General features: G+C 34.7%; 1 protein-coding gene across 1 annotated transcript in view; it reads right to left on the bottom strand.

Moving 5' to 3' along the window:
- The window catches only part of IL1RAPL2 (interleukin 1 receptor accessory protein like 2), a 603,372-nt gene that overhangs the window by 268,394 nt on the left and 318,307 nt on the right, over positions 1 to 16,671 (bottom strand). The window contains exon 6 of the mRNA XM_047843276.1: positions 13,661 to 13,735. Coding sequence (XP_047699232.1) covers positions 13,661 to 13,735 — 75 coding nt within the window. The remainder of the gene's footprint in view (positions 1 to 13,660; positions 13,736 to 16,671) is intronic.

Genomic DNA, 16,671 nt, shown 5'->3' with positions numbered 1-16,671 from the left:
TATATACTCATGCCAATACAATGCTGTTTTGATTGATTACTTGTAATATGCTTTATGTCAGGAAGTATGAAGCCTCCAGCTTTGTTCTTCTATATCAAGAATATTTTGTCTAGGATTTTCATTACTCTATTGAATAGAAATGGTGAGAGTGGGCATCCTTGTCTTGTTTTTGATCTCAGAGGGAGAACTTTCTGTTTTATACTGTTGAGTGTAATGCAACCTATAGTCTTTTCATATATGGCCATTATTATGTTGAGGTAATTTTCTTCTATTCTTTTTTCACTGTTTTTACCATGAAAGGGTGAACAAATTTAGTAAAACACTTCTTCAACATCTACTGAGATGATCATGTGCTACTTATTTTTATTATGTTAATGTGCTTTATCACATTGATTGATTTCTATATATTAAAGCATCCTCTCACCCCAAGGCTAAGTCCCACTTGGACATGGTGTATGATTGTTTTAATGTGCTATTGAATTTGTTTTGCTAGTAATTTATTGAAGAGTTTGCATCTCTATGCATAGGGGCACTTGTACCCCAATGTTTATAGCAGCACTCTCAACAATAGCCACATTATGGAAAGAGCCTAAATGTCCATCAACTGATGAATGGATAAAGAAATTGTGGTTTATATACACAATGGAGGGCAATGGGAAAGAACGAAATATGGCCCTTTGTAGCAATGTGGATGGAACTGGAGTGTGTGATGCGAAGTGAAATAAGCCATACAGAGAAAGACAGATACCATATGTTTTCACTCTTATGTGGATCCTGAGAAACTTAACAGAAACCCATGGGGGAGGAGAAGGAAAAAAAAAGTGGTTAGAGTGGGAGAGAGCCAAAACATAAGAGACTGTTAAAACCTGAGAACAAACTGAGGGTTGATGGGGGGTGGGAGGGAGGGGAGGGTGGGTGATGGGTATTGAGGAGGGCACCTTTTGGGATGAGCACTGGGTGTTGTATGGAAACCAATTTGACAATAAATTTCATATATTGGAAAAAAAAGAGTTTGCATCTTTATCCACCATGGATATTGGCCTACAATTTTGTTTTCTTGTAGTGTCCTTGTCTAGGTTTGTTATCAGGGTATGTTGGCCTCATAAAATGAATTTGAAAATATTCCTTGCTGTTCACATTTCTAGAAGAGTTTTAAGGGATTAACATTATTTTTTTTTTAATTTTTGATAGAATTCTCCAGTGAAGTCATTTACTCTTAGGCTTTTCTTTGTTGGTAGGTTTTTGGTTACTGCTTTAATCTCATTACCAGTTATATGTCTGTGCAGTTTTTCTATTTCTTTATAACTCAGTCTTGATAAATTATATATTTGTAAGAATGCATCATTTTTTCCTAGGTTATCCAATCACTTAGTATATAATACTTCATAGTATTCTCTTATAGTTCTTATTTTTTCCTGTGTAATCAGTTGTAATGTTTTCTCTTTTATTTTTTTTAATTTTAAATGTTTATTTTTTATTTTTTAAATTTTAAATGTTTATTTATTAATTTTTTCATATGAAATTCAATATCAAATTGGTTTCCATACACCACCTAGTGCTCCTCCAAACAGGTGACGTCCTCAATGCCCATCACTCACTTTCCCCTCCCTCCCACCCCTATCAACCCTCAGTTTATTCTCAGTTTTTAAGAATTTCTTAAGATTTGCCTCCTTCTCTATCTGTAACTTTTTCTCCCCCTCCCCCTTCCCCATAGTCTTCTGATAAGTTTCTCAGGATCAACATAAGCGTGAAAACATATGGTATCTGTCTTTCTCTGTATGACTTATTTCACTTAGCATAACACTCTCCAGTTCCATCCACGTTGCTACAAAAGGCCATATTTCATTCTTTCTCATTGCCAAGTAGTATTCCATTGTGTATATAAACCACAATTTCTTGATCCATTCATCAGCTGATGGACATTTAGGCTCTTTCCCTAATTTGGCTATTGCTGAAAGTGCTGCTGTAAACATTGGGGCACAAGTGACCCTATGCGTCAGCACTCCTGTATCCCTTGGGTCAATTCCTAGCAGTGCTATTGCTGGGGCATAGGGTAGGTCTATTTTTAATTTTTTGAGGAACCTCCACACTGTTTTCCAGAGTGACTGCACCAATTTGCATTCCCACCAACAGTGCAAGAGGGTTCCTATTTCTCCACATCATCGCCAGCATCTACAGTCTCCTGGTTTCTTCATTTTAGCCACTCTGACTGGCGTGAGGTGGTATCTGAGTGTGGTTTTGATTTGTATTTCCCTGATAAGGAGCGACGTTGAGCATGTTTTCATGTGCCTGTTGGCCATCCGGATGCCTTCTTTAGAGAAGTGTCTATTCATGTTTTCTGCCCATTTCTTCACTGGATTATTTGTTTTTTGGGTGTGGAGTTTGGTGAGTTCTTTATAGATTTTGGATACTAGCCCTTTGTCTGATATGTCATTTGCAAATATCTTTTCCCATTCTGTTGGTTGCCTTTTAGTTTTGTTGGTTGTTTCTTTTGCTGTGCAGAAGTTTTTTATCTTCATGAGGTCCCAATATGTCATTTTTGCTTTTAATTCCCTTGCCTTTGGAGATGTGTCAAGTAAGAAATTGCTGCGGCTGAAGTCAGAGAGGTTTTTTCCTGCTTTCTCCTCTAGGGTTTTGATGGTTTCCTGTCTCACATTCAGGCCCTTTATCCATTTTGAGTTTATTTTTGTGAATGGTGTGAGAAAGTGGTCTAGTTTCAACCTTCTGCTTGTTGCTGTCCAGTTCTCCCAACACCATTTGTTAAAGAGACTGTCTTTTTTCCATTGGATATTCTTTCCTGCTTTCTCAAATATTAGTTGGCCATACTTTTGTGAGTCCAGTTCTGGAGTCTCTATTCTATTCCATTGGTCTATGTGTCTGTTTTTGTGCCAATACCATGCTGTCTTGATGGTTACAGCTTTGTAGTAGAGGCTAAAGTTTGGGATTGTGATGCCTCCTGCTTTGGTCTTCTTCAATATTACTTTGGCTACTTGGGGTCTTTTGTGGTTCCATACAAATTTTAGGATTGCTTGTTGTAGCTTCAAGAAGAATGCTGGTGCAATTTTGATTGGGATTGCATTAAATGTGTAGATTACTTTGGGAAGTATTGACATTTTAACAATATTTATCCTTCCAAACCATGAGCACGGAACGTTTTTCCATTTCTTTTTATCTTCTTCAATTTCCTTCGTAGGCTTTCTATAGTTTTCAGCATACAGATCTTTGACATCTTTGGTTAGGTTTATTCCTATGTATTTTATGCTTCTTGGTGCAATTGTGAATGAGATCAGTTTCTTTATTTGCCTTTCTGTTGCTTCATTAATAGTGTATAAGAATGCAACTGATTTCTGTACATTAATTTTGTATCCTGCGATGTTGCTGAATTCATGTGTCAGTTCTAGAAGACCTTTGCTGGGGTCTGTCGAGTTTTCCATGTAAAGTATCATGTCATCTACAAAAAGTAAAAGCCTGACTTCATCTTTGCCAATTTTGATGCCTTTGATTTCCTTTTGTTGTCTGATTGCTGATGCTACAACTTCCAACACTATGTTAAACAACAGCAGTGAGAGTGGACATCTCTGTCGTGTTCCTGATCTCAGGGGTAAAGCTCTCAGTTTTTCCCCATTGAGGATGATATTAGCTGTGGGCTTTTCATAATTGGCTTTGATGATGTTCAAGTATGTTCCTTCTATCCCGACTTTCATGAGGGTTTTTATTAGGAAAGAATGCTGAATTTTGTCAAATGATTTTTCTGCATCGATTGACAAGATCATATGGTTCTTTCCTTTTCTTTTATTGATGTGATGTATCACATTGATTGATTTGCGAATGTTGAACCAGCCCTGCATCCCAGGAATGAATCCCACTTGATCACGGTGAATAATTCTTTTTACATGCTGTTGAATTTGGTTTGCTAGTGTCTTATTGAGAAATTTTGTATCCATATTCATAAGGGATATTGGGCTGTAGTTCTCTTTTTTTACTGGGTCTCTGTCTGGTTTAGGAATCAAAGTAATTCTGGCTTCATAGAATGAGGCCGGAAGTTTTCCTTCCCTTTATATTTTTTGGAACAGCTTGAGAAGGATAGGTATTATCTCTGCTTTAAATGTCTGGTAGAATTCCCCAGGGAAGCCACCTGGTCCTGGGCTCTTCTTTTTGGGAGATTTTTGATAACGGATTCAATTTCTTTTCTGGTTATTGGTCTTTTCAAGTTTTCTATTTCTTCCTGTTTGAGTTTTGGAAGTGTGTGGGTGTTGAGGCATTTGTCCATTTCTCCCAGGTTGTCCAGTTTGTTGGCATAAAATTGTTTTCATAGTATTCCCTGATAATTGCTTGTATTTCTGAGGGATTGCTTGTAATAATTCCATTTTCATTCATGATTTTATCTATTTGGGTGCTCTCCCTTTTCTTTTTGAGAAGCCTGGCTAGAGTTTTATCAATTTTGTCTATTTTTTCAAAAAAAGAACTCTTGGTTTCATTGATCTGCCCTACAGTTTTTTTAGATTCTATATTGTTTATTTCTACTCGATCTTTATTATTTCTCTTCTTCTGCTGGGTTTGGGGTCTCTTTGCTGTTCTGCTTCTATTTCCTTTAGGTGTGTTGTTAGATTTTGTATTTGGGATTTTTCTTGTTTCTTGAGATAGGCCTGGATTGCAATGTATTTTCCTCTCAGGACTGCCTTCATTGTCTGCAGCTTTTGAATTGTTTGCCACTTGAAAAAGTGTTTTGGCCTGAGTTCCAAAGGTAAAAAAAAATCAAAATAATGCTCTCTTGCTCATTTTTTCCATTGAATCAATTCACACTGACTACTCTTTTAACTTATTCATAGAATCCACTCACTTTCTGTCCAAAAATCTGTTTTAAAAAAAAACAAGCAGAAGAAGCAAGCCCACAGTGCAAGAAGACTGAGTAAAGTATAGTTTTCACATTAATGGGTCTTATGGGTAAGTGTTAAGAGTGCCAACTTAGGCCTCACTTCTTATAAATTGCTTACTAACTTGGGTAAGTTATATGACTTCTCTGAGCCCAATTTCCCCATTTAAAAATGAATCATAGACCTTTCTCCAAAGGAGACATAAAATGTCAAATAACCACATCAAGTGATGTTCAGTATCATTAGCTATTACCATCGGGGAAATGCAAATCAAATCCACAATGAGATACCACTACATACTATTAGCATAAATATTATTTTAAAAAATGGAAAATAACAAGTTTTGGTGAGTATGTGAGGAAATTAGAATGCTTGTGCATTTCTCCTGAAATATGAAATGATGCAACTGCTTTGGGAAAAAATGTGGCAGTTCCTTAAAAGGTTAAATATAGGGTGACCATTTAACTCAACAATTTATTGTAGGCATACACCCCAAAATTATAACATATGCTCATATTAAAAATATACAGTAATGTGTATAGCAGAATTATTTATAAGAGTCAAAGAGTGGAACCAAAATGTCCTTCAACTGATGAACAGTTGAATAAAATGTGGTATATCCATTCAACAGAATATTATTTGGCAATAAAAAGGGATGATACAGCTATATGTTTGAATCTTGAGAGCAATATGCTAAGTGTAAGAAGACATCCAGCAGATAAAACATATTGTATGATTCCATTTACATTAAATGTCCAGAAGAGGAAAATATATAGATATAGAAATCTGATCAGTGGTTGCTTGGAGCTGGAGGTGAAGGTGGTGGTGGAAGACTGGAAAGTGACTGCTAATGGGTATGGAGTTTATTTTGGGGATGTTGCAATGTTATGAAATTGATTGAGATGATGGCTGCATAACCGTGCATGTACTAGCAAACTGAATTTAACAATACATTAAAGGAATTATTCACCATGATAGAGTGAGGTTTATTCCTGGGATGCAGGACTGGTTCAATATCTGCAAATCAATCAACATGATGCATCACATTAATCAAAGAAAGGATAAGAACCACATGATCCTTACAATAGATGCAGAAAAGGCATTTTACAAAATACAGCATCCTTTCTTGATAAAAGCCTCAAGAATGTATGGATAGAAGGAACCTACTTTGAGATCATAAAGGCTATATATGAAAGACCCACAGCTAATATCTTCAATGGGGAAAAATTGAGAGCTTTCCCCCTGAGGTCAGGAATGTCCACGACAGGCATGTCCACTCTCAACATTGTTGTTCAACATAGCGTTGGAAGTCCTAGCCTCAGCAATCGGACTACATAAAGAAATAAAAGGCATTCAAATCAGCAAGGAAGAAGTCAAACTTTCATTCTTTGCAGACAACATAATAGTCTATGTGGAAAACCCCAAAAATCCCCACGAAAAAACTGCTAGAACTGATACATGGATTTGGCAAAGTTGCAGATATAAAATCAATGAACAGAAATCTGTGGCATTTTTATACACCAATAATGAAGCAGCAGGAAGAGAAATCTAGGAATCAATCCCGTTTACAATCACACCAAAAACCACAAAATAGCTAGGAATAAACATAACCAAAGATGTAAAAGATCTGTAGGCTGAAAACTATAGAAAGCTTATGAAAGAAATTGAAGAAGGCACAAAGAAATGGAAAAACATTCCATGCTCATGGATTGGGAGAACACATATTGTTAAAATGTTGATACTACCCAAAGCAATCTACATATTCAATGCAATGTATTAGAAACCACTGAATGTATGATTTAAGTGGATCATTTTATGGCATATGAACAATACCTTAATAATGCTTTTTAAAAATGGACAAATAGTTCCATCTATTTCATAGACTTATTCAGAAAATTAAATGACATAATCTATTACAATATTTAGTACAGAATTTAGCATCTGTTAACTATCAATATTACTAAGTAGTATTAATAAAAATAATACTAAATATTATTTTAACAATTATTATTAGTAGATCTATTATTAAATGATAGTAAATATTATTATAACAATAATTATTATTAGTTATAGAGCTATTGTTAAATAACTATTATTTTATATACTTAAGTATATCATATAGTTATTAATATTATTACAATATCTCTATTAGAGTAATAGTTTTTTTTAGGATCTAATTTGGGGCCTAGATAATCTTAACATAGTCATTATGCTATAATAAAAATAACATAACTTTTGAGTCACACAAATCAGATCGAACTTCCATTTCTGCCACTTACTAAATATATAGCCTAAAGAAAGTAATTTTATCTGTCTGAAGCTGAATTTCTTTTTCCGCAAAATAATTCAACAATACCTACTACTACTTTGGGCTCTTTTTTAATTTAAAGTTTAGTTAATATACAGTGCAATATTGGGTTCAGAAGTAGAATTCAGTGATTCATCACTTACATACAACACTCAGTGCTCATCACAAGTGACTTTGGGCTCTTATGAGGAATAAAGTTTTATTCCTCTTATGAAGAATAAAACAGTGTATGTACAAATGCATATTGTAGTGCCTAACACGTAATGAATTTTCAAATAATTTTGTTTCCATATGTGTAAAATAATGCTTTTGGCATTAATGAAGTGTGATGAGATACTTTCAAACTTATATTAAACCTCATGGGACATAAACTTCAGCAATGCCCCAAAACCGCAATACATGCATAGAGGTCTGGTCAGCAACAACATTATTCCTAAAATATTAATAATCAACTTGTCACATTACAGACAAATATTTTGTAAACTGTTAGCTTTCTTTATATTCTTAAGTACAACTAAGTTATAGAAACTAAGACAAAGTAAGTAAACCAGTGTAAGTCTCAAGCACTAATATGGCAACCAACTTATAGGGGAAAAGGCTTGGCCCAGATTTTCCAAAGTTATAAATAATGCACATGGTGTACATTTTGGGTAGTAAAACTTTTTTCAGTTTAGGATGGCCCATGCTACTAAGCTCGTGTATGTTATTCTGAAGAAATAGATCTTTAGGAAACAGCTCATTAACCCTAGAATGCCTACAAGGAAGAGTGAATGCTGCCATGAACCAGCTCCAACTATGTGTGTGAAGAAAGCTGAGTGAGCTCCTGAAACCCATCTTTTTGCTTTCCAAAGTCTTCACTTATTCCAGATTAAATGAAGATCTTCAAGGAATTATTTGAAGGTAAAAGGGTAAGAAGAGTATATAAAAAACACAAAGAATCAAGGGGTGCCTGAGTGGCTCAGTCTGTTGAGTGTCCAACTTCGGCTCAGGTCATGATCTCACCACTCATGAGTTCAAGCCCCGCGTTGGTTTCTGACAGTTCAGAGCCTGGAGACTGCTTCAGATTCTGTGTCCTGCTCTCTCTCTGCCCCTCCATCACTCATGCTCTGTCTCTCTCTCTCTCAAGAATAAATAAAACTTTATAAAAAATTTAAAAAAAACACAAAGAATTCAAAAAATCCCTTGCTCCCGCCATTATACCCACAATGCATATATCAAATCATGACTCAAGCTAATGAAATTATCACGTATTGCTATTTATATTGATAGTAATTCTGGCTTCACATTTTCACTCAATTAGTTGTGACTTGCTTGGGATTGTGTTTCTATGATAACTTTAGAAAGAGTTGACTAATTTTGCTAAACTGAAGAGATGCAAGGGTATCATAAGTTTCCATTTTTAATATTGCCATATTGAAGCAAATGGTGGATAATTTATTACTTCATAACATTATATATTTTATAATTTTTAATTACTTTCAAATAAATTTAGTACTTGGTTTAAGGTTACAGAGATATATCATTATATTGAGTAGCAGAGTATAGAACTGTTAATTTATGAGGTCTTCCCACAAAAATAGTCATTCTCCCTTTTCCCATCTCTGTTTGACAGTTATCATATTGCATTGTAATTCTGCATACACATCTGTCTTTCCCACTAGACTGAAAATAGCTTAAGGCCAAGAACCTTATTTTATTCACCTCTAGATCCCCAGGATCTAACATAGTGTTTGGCATCTGTTAAGAACTCAAAAACTGTTTCTATTTAAATAAAGTTTTAAAAAGATAGATTTGGTTGAACAGCTAATTTCCTGTTTTAAGGGTTCAATTAGTTACTCATTTTTGCCTTGTAGTCCTGCGTATTGCATTAACTAATATATTTTGCTTTATACTCTTGTAGAGCCTTTTACAGTGGTTTCTTCGGGGACCTAATACAATTTTCAGTAGAAACTGATATGCTGGTGAAATCGATTTCTGATGAAGATTAACATTCCTTTATACACAAAGAAAGTTTGATCCAGTAGCACATAACACAGCCATGAAATATGAATTTGAATAGCTTATAAAAATAAAATAAATTCTGAATGACAATAAAAGAGAAATAAAGAGAATCTTTCATACTGGATCAGATTCATCTAAAGATGACTATCCGGCCTTTTGAAACATCTGACTTATTCAATTAGTTTGAACTGTTCCATGGGTCTGAGTTTTTCTGATATACTTTAGGCCCCCAAACCTCCTTTTTGACTCTTTGACACAAAAAGATAAACTAAACAGTGTTTATATGTATTTTCTGCATGACACTGGGTTATTTTAAGTCTTAGGAAATTTCCAAAAAAAAAGTTATCATCAATGAGAAGAACAGGTTATATTTCCAAGTTTACCTTCAATTGCAATTAGATGTCAGATCTCAAATCTTTTCATCCGCATTTATTCATGTCTTTTTCAAAGGTTCTAGGAGTCTGTTACAATTTGTAAAGCATGCATTCGGGTTCTAAAAAAAAATAAGCAGCGCCTAAAGAATGGTTTACCTAGCATTTCAAGTAGGGCACATTTTGCAATGATGTTTCAATACTTTGGTATTAAAATGTAATATGAATTAATATCATTTAATGCACTGTTATTTTTTCTTAGAAAAAATGAAAATATATTTCTTTTCAACTGCCAAAAAAAAAAAGAATTAGCGCTGGTATAGTAAAGGTTTATTTATCAAATTTAAAGCTAAATTTACCTTCACAGTAAGAAAATAAATGGGAGATGATAGGACAAAATTGAATTTTTTGTGTGTTTTGTATATTGCTTTTGTCTTTATATTTCATACATTACCACAGTCTGCTTTAGCAGAATAGGTTTGCTTTGTGAGAGCACTAGTTTTCATATTATTTTGTTAAAAATGTGTTTATCGGGGCGCCTGGGTGGCGCAGTCGGTTAAGCCTCTGACTTCAGCCAGGTCACCATCTCGCCGTCCGCGAGTTCGAGCCCCGCGTCGGGCTCTGGGCTGATGGCTCAGAGCCTGGAGCCTGTTTCCGATTCTGTGTCTCCCTCTCTCTCTGCCCCTCCCCCGTTCATGCTCTGTCTCTCTCTGTCCCAAAAATAAATAAACGTTGAAAAAAAAATTAAAAAAAAAAAAAGAAAAAAAATGTGTTTATCATCTCAAAATGTATGGCTATTTGGTTAAGATTAATCTTCTTTCAGCATTACAATGTGAATAAAATTTAATAACAACCAAACTGTCATCACTATGTCAGCAAAAAGTGTGTAAATTTCTATAACATTGTGGATGACTAATGGATTACTCTATAGAAAAGAGAAAGTTTAGATGTTTATTTTCCTCTAGAGACACAACAAAATATCTGTACTGATGCCAACCCATGAACACAAGAAGTATTCATTTCTACTGAAAAATTCCATTTACTGGATTGCCTTTACAAATATGTAGAACTGAAAACTGAGTGTAATTCTCAAAGAAACACATAAATAATAATTCATGACTATGTTTTCTAAAACTATCCTGAAGCTGGCACTTAAGCATTTCCCTCAATATGTCTCATTTTGTATAAAATGCCTGCATGGGATTCTTGTCTATGGGGAAAATGGAACTTACAATTCTTTAGAGAAAATTAATGTATGTTCTAGGTATCTACTGTTGTTTAACAAACTACCTAATTTACTGTAGCATAACAACTGTTTTATTTGCTCATAACTTTTTGGGTTAGAAACATCAGAACAGTTTACCTTAATGGTTTCTCCCTGAACTACATGGCATAAGCCAGGGTAGTTCGGGCTACAGGATCCACTTTCAATATGGCTTCTTCATTTATCAGCCTCTATGTTCACTGGTCTCTCTTTCTTCAAATGATGCCCCATCCTCTAGGGCCTTTCCATGTGGCTTGAGCTTTTCATAGCATGGTAGTTTCAGAGAAGACCAGGCCCTGAAGAGAAGCTTCAAGGTTTCTTTTGACCCAGCCTCCAAACTCCCAGAATATCATTTTTATCATACTCTTTTGATCAAGCATATCCCTAAGGCCATCTTAGATTCAAGGTAAGGGGGATGATAACATGTTTAAATGGTAAGAGTAACAAAAAGTCTGTGGTGAACTTTAATCTAATAGAATGTTGTCTCAGATGTTAGGTACTGACTGAGATTGGGGAAACCTAAACTTGGTAATGTGCTAGGCTGTTTGAATTGGATTGTTGTATTCTTTTGTAGTTCTAGTTTTAATTCTAATTTGAGGATGTCTAAAGCTTAATTTGTTTGATAAACTTAAAAAAATAAAGTAAAATTATTTCCAAAAGTTTTCATGATCTTACTGAAATCTGAAAATTTTCCAGATATAGAGAGGGATGTCCAATCAACCCAATTGTCTTTCTCTCTTTTCTACACCTGGGATTTCTAAAGATTCTGACTGCAGAGCTCCCACTGACACTGAGGAGTAAGTACTCTTAACATCACTTTGCTATTGAGGCATAAGAGTAACTTACAAAATAACTTCCAGTTGTGAATAAATGGTGCTAAATAAATATATGGAAAGTTAAAATCACTTAAAATTAACTAGTTATGTGCTTTTTGAAATGCCAAAGATATGGTTTAACTGATTTTTTTTCCCTTTCCATGAATTACATGGTTGCTTTAGCATTTCAGAGAAGCAGCCTTTCTGGGATGAAAAATGGGCAGGTCTCCATCTTTCTGTCAATAAAGTTGTCTCCAAGTTGTGTCACAAATTAAAACCTGAAATGTTCAGCCTTTCAACTATTGAAAACAAATTACTTTAGTAATTTTACAGGGTTGTGTTGGTGGTGGGTTATATTGGCATATATACCTATGTTGGAATATGCATTTATACCAAGCACATATCTTAGAGATGTCCTAAATAGCACATACAAATTCTGTACCCAGTGAATCTCAATGAAATGTACTCTTTACAATGGTCTCTCTCCTTGCTTAAGAAAAGTACTCATCTAACATTTTTTGTTAAAGCTTGACTAATAGCAGAGGAAAATGAAGTATCCACTCATGGGCCACAAAGACAAAATTTGAAATAGTTGTTTGAATTTTTATTTCTACTCTATAATATATAAGTTTTCATATAAAAGGCATTATCCACTTAAATCTTCATGAAAACTTATGACATAAGGCTAACCTATGGCTTCATGTAACTCCTGGCAAACCACAGAGTACAACTTGAGGTATTTTTATCCCAGTATTGATGGAAAGATGTAAGCAAAAATTACTGAGGGTGTGTGTCAGTCCATCTAGATTTGGCTTTAACAAAATGTAATGATTCTTCAAAATAATACAAGTGGTGGGGGGAGAACCATATTCTAATACTTCAACATTATCTACAAAATATTCACTACTATTTCCACAATCCATTCTTAATAACATATTTCTTTTCTTTTTTCATGTTTTTGTTTGTTTTAAAATACTTAATTTTGGTACTCCTACTGGTATGCTGCATTAACTACAATGTGCTATAATTATTTTTAGAAAAATGAACAAGTTCTTAGGAATATAATTTTTTTCTCACCTATTCTCAAGATATAAATAAGCCTCTAATAATCCAAATTGAATCGGAAAGATCAAAAATTGAGTAAAAAACATTACAAAGTGGATGAAATTGTGACTAATTTATCTTCCCTGGTTATATAATTGGTAGGTACCACTACACTCACAGGTTTCAATAAATCATATTATCAAAATAAACCCAATACACTTCCAGTATATTTACTCAGTTGCCTTACTTAGAACTGAAGCAATAGAATTAAACCCTAGGTGGATTAAAGCTCACAAATGTTAAAGTACATGGTTTAGAGTAAAGGCCATGGTATGAAGAGATACTAATAGGCTTCTGAGTCTCAAGTTCACAGTTCTTGAAATATAAGGCTTACTGGTAGAGGACTCAAATATAAGGCTCAACACCTTGTGTCTTTATTTGAGACTGCAGTAAAATATTAGCACCAATAAATCAACTTGTTACTTTTACCAACACCAGATATTCATAAATCCTCAGGATCTCAACCTAAAAATAAGTTTTAAATAGCCCTGTAGTGTACCATTGGAAATAATATTATCAAATCATTTTACAAGTTGTACTGAGGGGCTCTTTTATTTTAAAAAAGTGCTATTCTCCAAGAGTTAATGTTCTCTAAATGAAAATTTTTGGCTACCAAGCATGAAAAGTTTTTTGTACTGGTTACCAATGCATGACACCTATGAATCAATCAATCACAGAGTTAAAAAGCTCTGTCCTATAGCACATTTAATACCTAGTGGAACCAATTAGTATTACAATTCCTTGATACAATTCAAACTCATTTCCTTAAACTATTAAACTGAATTCCAGGGTTATAAATGAGCAGACACAAATTGATTTGCATGTAATAACAGTGGCAATAAACCTTTCCTGGTTCATGTAATTTTCCCCATCTGTTAACAGAGAGCAAGTTTAGGATCTATTATTCCCAGAAAGGGACTTACCCAGCTGGACATCTATAACACTTGGCTGATTCTCCATGGGGAACAATGGCTTGGGAGGCTTGTCTGTGAGTAAAGCTAGAAGAGAAAATGAAAGAAGGTAATGGAAAAATTGAGATAAATTGCAGGATAAGAAAGATCCTATTGTGAATGATATTTAATGTTTGTAGACTTGATGGTGTGTAAACTCTTATTAGACAGCGTTCATACTTGAGTTGTTACTCTATCCATACAATATCCATTTCCTAGCACATTTAGAGCACCATTGATTCACTGTAAATAGGTCATTTCAACAGCTACACTTTCAAACAAGATCAAACAAATGGACTATTTTGAGTGCTTTTTATAAGCTTGTAAGTAAATAAACATATATTTTAAATATATAATCAGATAAACATTAAATCTTCATTTGTACTTTGTGTTGTTAAATATCCTTAATGAAATACAACCCTAATAGACATTTCTAATAGACCTCTGAATCATGCCCCATTCTTCACTCAGCCTCTGAAACAATATAATAAAACACCGGTACTTTCATTAGGATAATGAATAAAAATACTGATTAACTTTTGTCCACTAGTCTTGTGCCAAATGTTAAGGAAGAAGGAATTAAAGCCTTTATATTTACCCTCAATTTATAATCTAGGACTATCAAACAGAATTAGCACACCAAAAGAAAGGAATAATAGAACAATGACTACCACCTAATGACAGATTGTATCATTTGAGCCATAAGACTGTGGTAAAGGAATGGAGAAGGGAGAGACCAAAATTAGCTGGCAGAGTTGGGGAAAGTTTTATGAAGGAAATGGGTTTCCATGTAGACCTTAAAGAATGGAAAAGATTTGGAAATGTAGAGAGTAAGGAAGAAGAAATTCAGGAAAGATTAACACAAACCAAGGAAGAGAGGTAGAACTTAGCAAGCATAATGTAACTAGAGGAAAATGATCTGGTGAGAAGGAGCTGGGTGGGGTACAGTGAAGAGCAAGTTCTTCATAATGTAGAATAATTAGAGCTCAATTCTGGAGGATCATGAGAAACATGCAGAGGAATTTGGACATGATGTAGTAGACTACAAGACCATTGAAAATTCGTGGAACAGCAACAAAAGACTCAAGGTACGTGTTATCTAAAGATGATTGACTTCCTATATAGGATGGGTTAGAGGAGACAAAAACAGCTAAGAGGATGCAGTAATAACACAGTAATAGGGAGGATGAAGAGTCATCAGTGGTGGAATCTAGGGAAATTTTTAAAAAGGCAAATTTGAAGGGCACCTAGAAGAAAGAAATGAGAGGACTTGGAACACAAATACAAAATGGTTTATGACAAAGCTTATATCAAGCTATTATTTATATCCTGAATTCCTTTTAACTGCTTCCATATTTATGACTTGCTTCAACTGTCCAACTAAACTCTTACCTATTAAAGGGAAATGGTTTATATGTCTTTGTAATTCACAAGAGACAGAATAGAGCTGGGCATATAAGAGATAAGCATTAAGCCATCATTAATTGACTGGCAATGGAATTCCCTATTGACACAAGGGAAGTTCATCTCATTTAGAAGAGAAGAAGAAACAAAAGTTGATCACATGACAGGTAAGGTTAGGAAAACATATAAATTTGGTCAGATTTCCAAAATAGTGGTTGATAACAAAGTGCACTTAGAAATTCACTGAGAAAGGAGCTTTACATTACACCAGCTTCATCTTTCTGATATCCAAACTGCTTGAAATGGGAAAATTTTAGTGAATTGTTCTTATTTTTCCAACAAATTTTTATTGATGGACTACAACACATCTTGTCCTTATAGAATCAAATGTACTTTTCTAAGTTGGCACAAAAATAGACACATAGATCAATAGAACAGACTAGAATACCCAGAAATTAACCCACAACTATATGGTCAATTAATCTTTGACAAAGCAGGAAAAAATATCCAATGGGAAAAAGACAGTCTGTTCAACATATGGTGCTGGGAAAACTGGATAGCAGCATGCAAGGGATGAGACTGGACGACCTATACCATACACAAATATAAATCCAAAATGGTTTAAAAACCTAAATGTGAGAACTGAAAACATCAAAATCCTAGAGGAGAACAAAGGCAGTAAGCTCTTTAACATCAGCCATAGCAACTTCTTTCTAGATCTGTCTCCTGAGGCAAGGGAAACAAAAGTAAAAATAAACTATTGGGGGGGTACATGGGTAGCTCAGTTGGTTAAGCCTCCGATTTCAGTTCAGGTCATGATCTCAGTTTGTGGATTCAAACCCCATGGTGAGCTTTGTGTTGACAGAGTGAAGTCTGCTTCCAATTCTGTCTCCCTCTCTCTCTGCCCCTCCCCACTCATGCACACACACACACACACACAACACACACACACACACACACACACACACGCACTCACACTCTCCCTATCTCTCTCAAAAATAAACATTAAGAAAATATAAATAAATAAATAAATAAATAAATAAATAAATAAAGTATTGGGACTTAAAGAAAAAAAAAAATTCCCAGTGAAGGAAATAATCAAGGAAACTAAAAAGCAACCTACAGAATGGGAGAAGGTATTTGCAAATGACATATCTGATAACAGGTTAGTATCCAAAATCTATAAAGAACTTAAATTAACCACACATAAAATGAATAATCCAATTTAAATAAATGGGCAGAATGAATAGGTATTTTTCCTAAGACATGATGAGCAACAGACACATGAAGGATGCTCAACATCACTGATAATTAGGGAAATGCAAATGAAAACCACACTGAGATATCACTCCACCCCTGTCAGAATGGTTAAAATCAATAATACAAGAAACAACAGGTGCTGGAGAGGTTGTGGAGAAAGGAGAACATTCCTGGCACTGTTGGTGGGAATGTAAACTGGTGTAGCCATTCTGGAAAACAGTATGGAGGTTCCTGAAAAAGTTAAAAGTAGAAGTACCTTGGGCACCCAGCTGGTTCAGTCAGGAGAGCATGTGACTCTTGATCTCAGGTTTGTGGGTTCG

This window comes from Prionailurus viverrinus, chromosome X (assembly GCF_022837055.1).
Source record: "Prionailurus viverrinus isolate Anna chromosome X, UM_Priviv_1.0, whole genome shotgun sequence".
NCBI classification, from domain to species: Eukaryota; Metazoa; Chordata; class Mammalia; order Carnivora; family Felidae; genus Prionailurus; species Prionailurus viverrinus.
The sequence above is the reverse complement of the archived record's forward strand: the minus strand, read 5'-3'. Positions and strand labels throughout refer to the sequence as shown.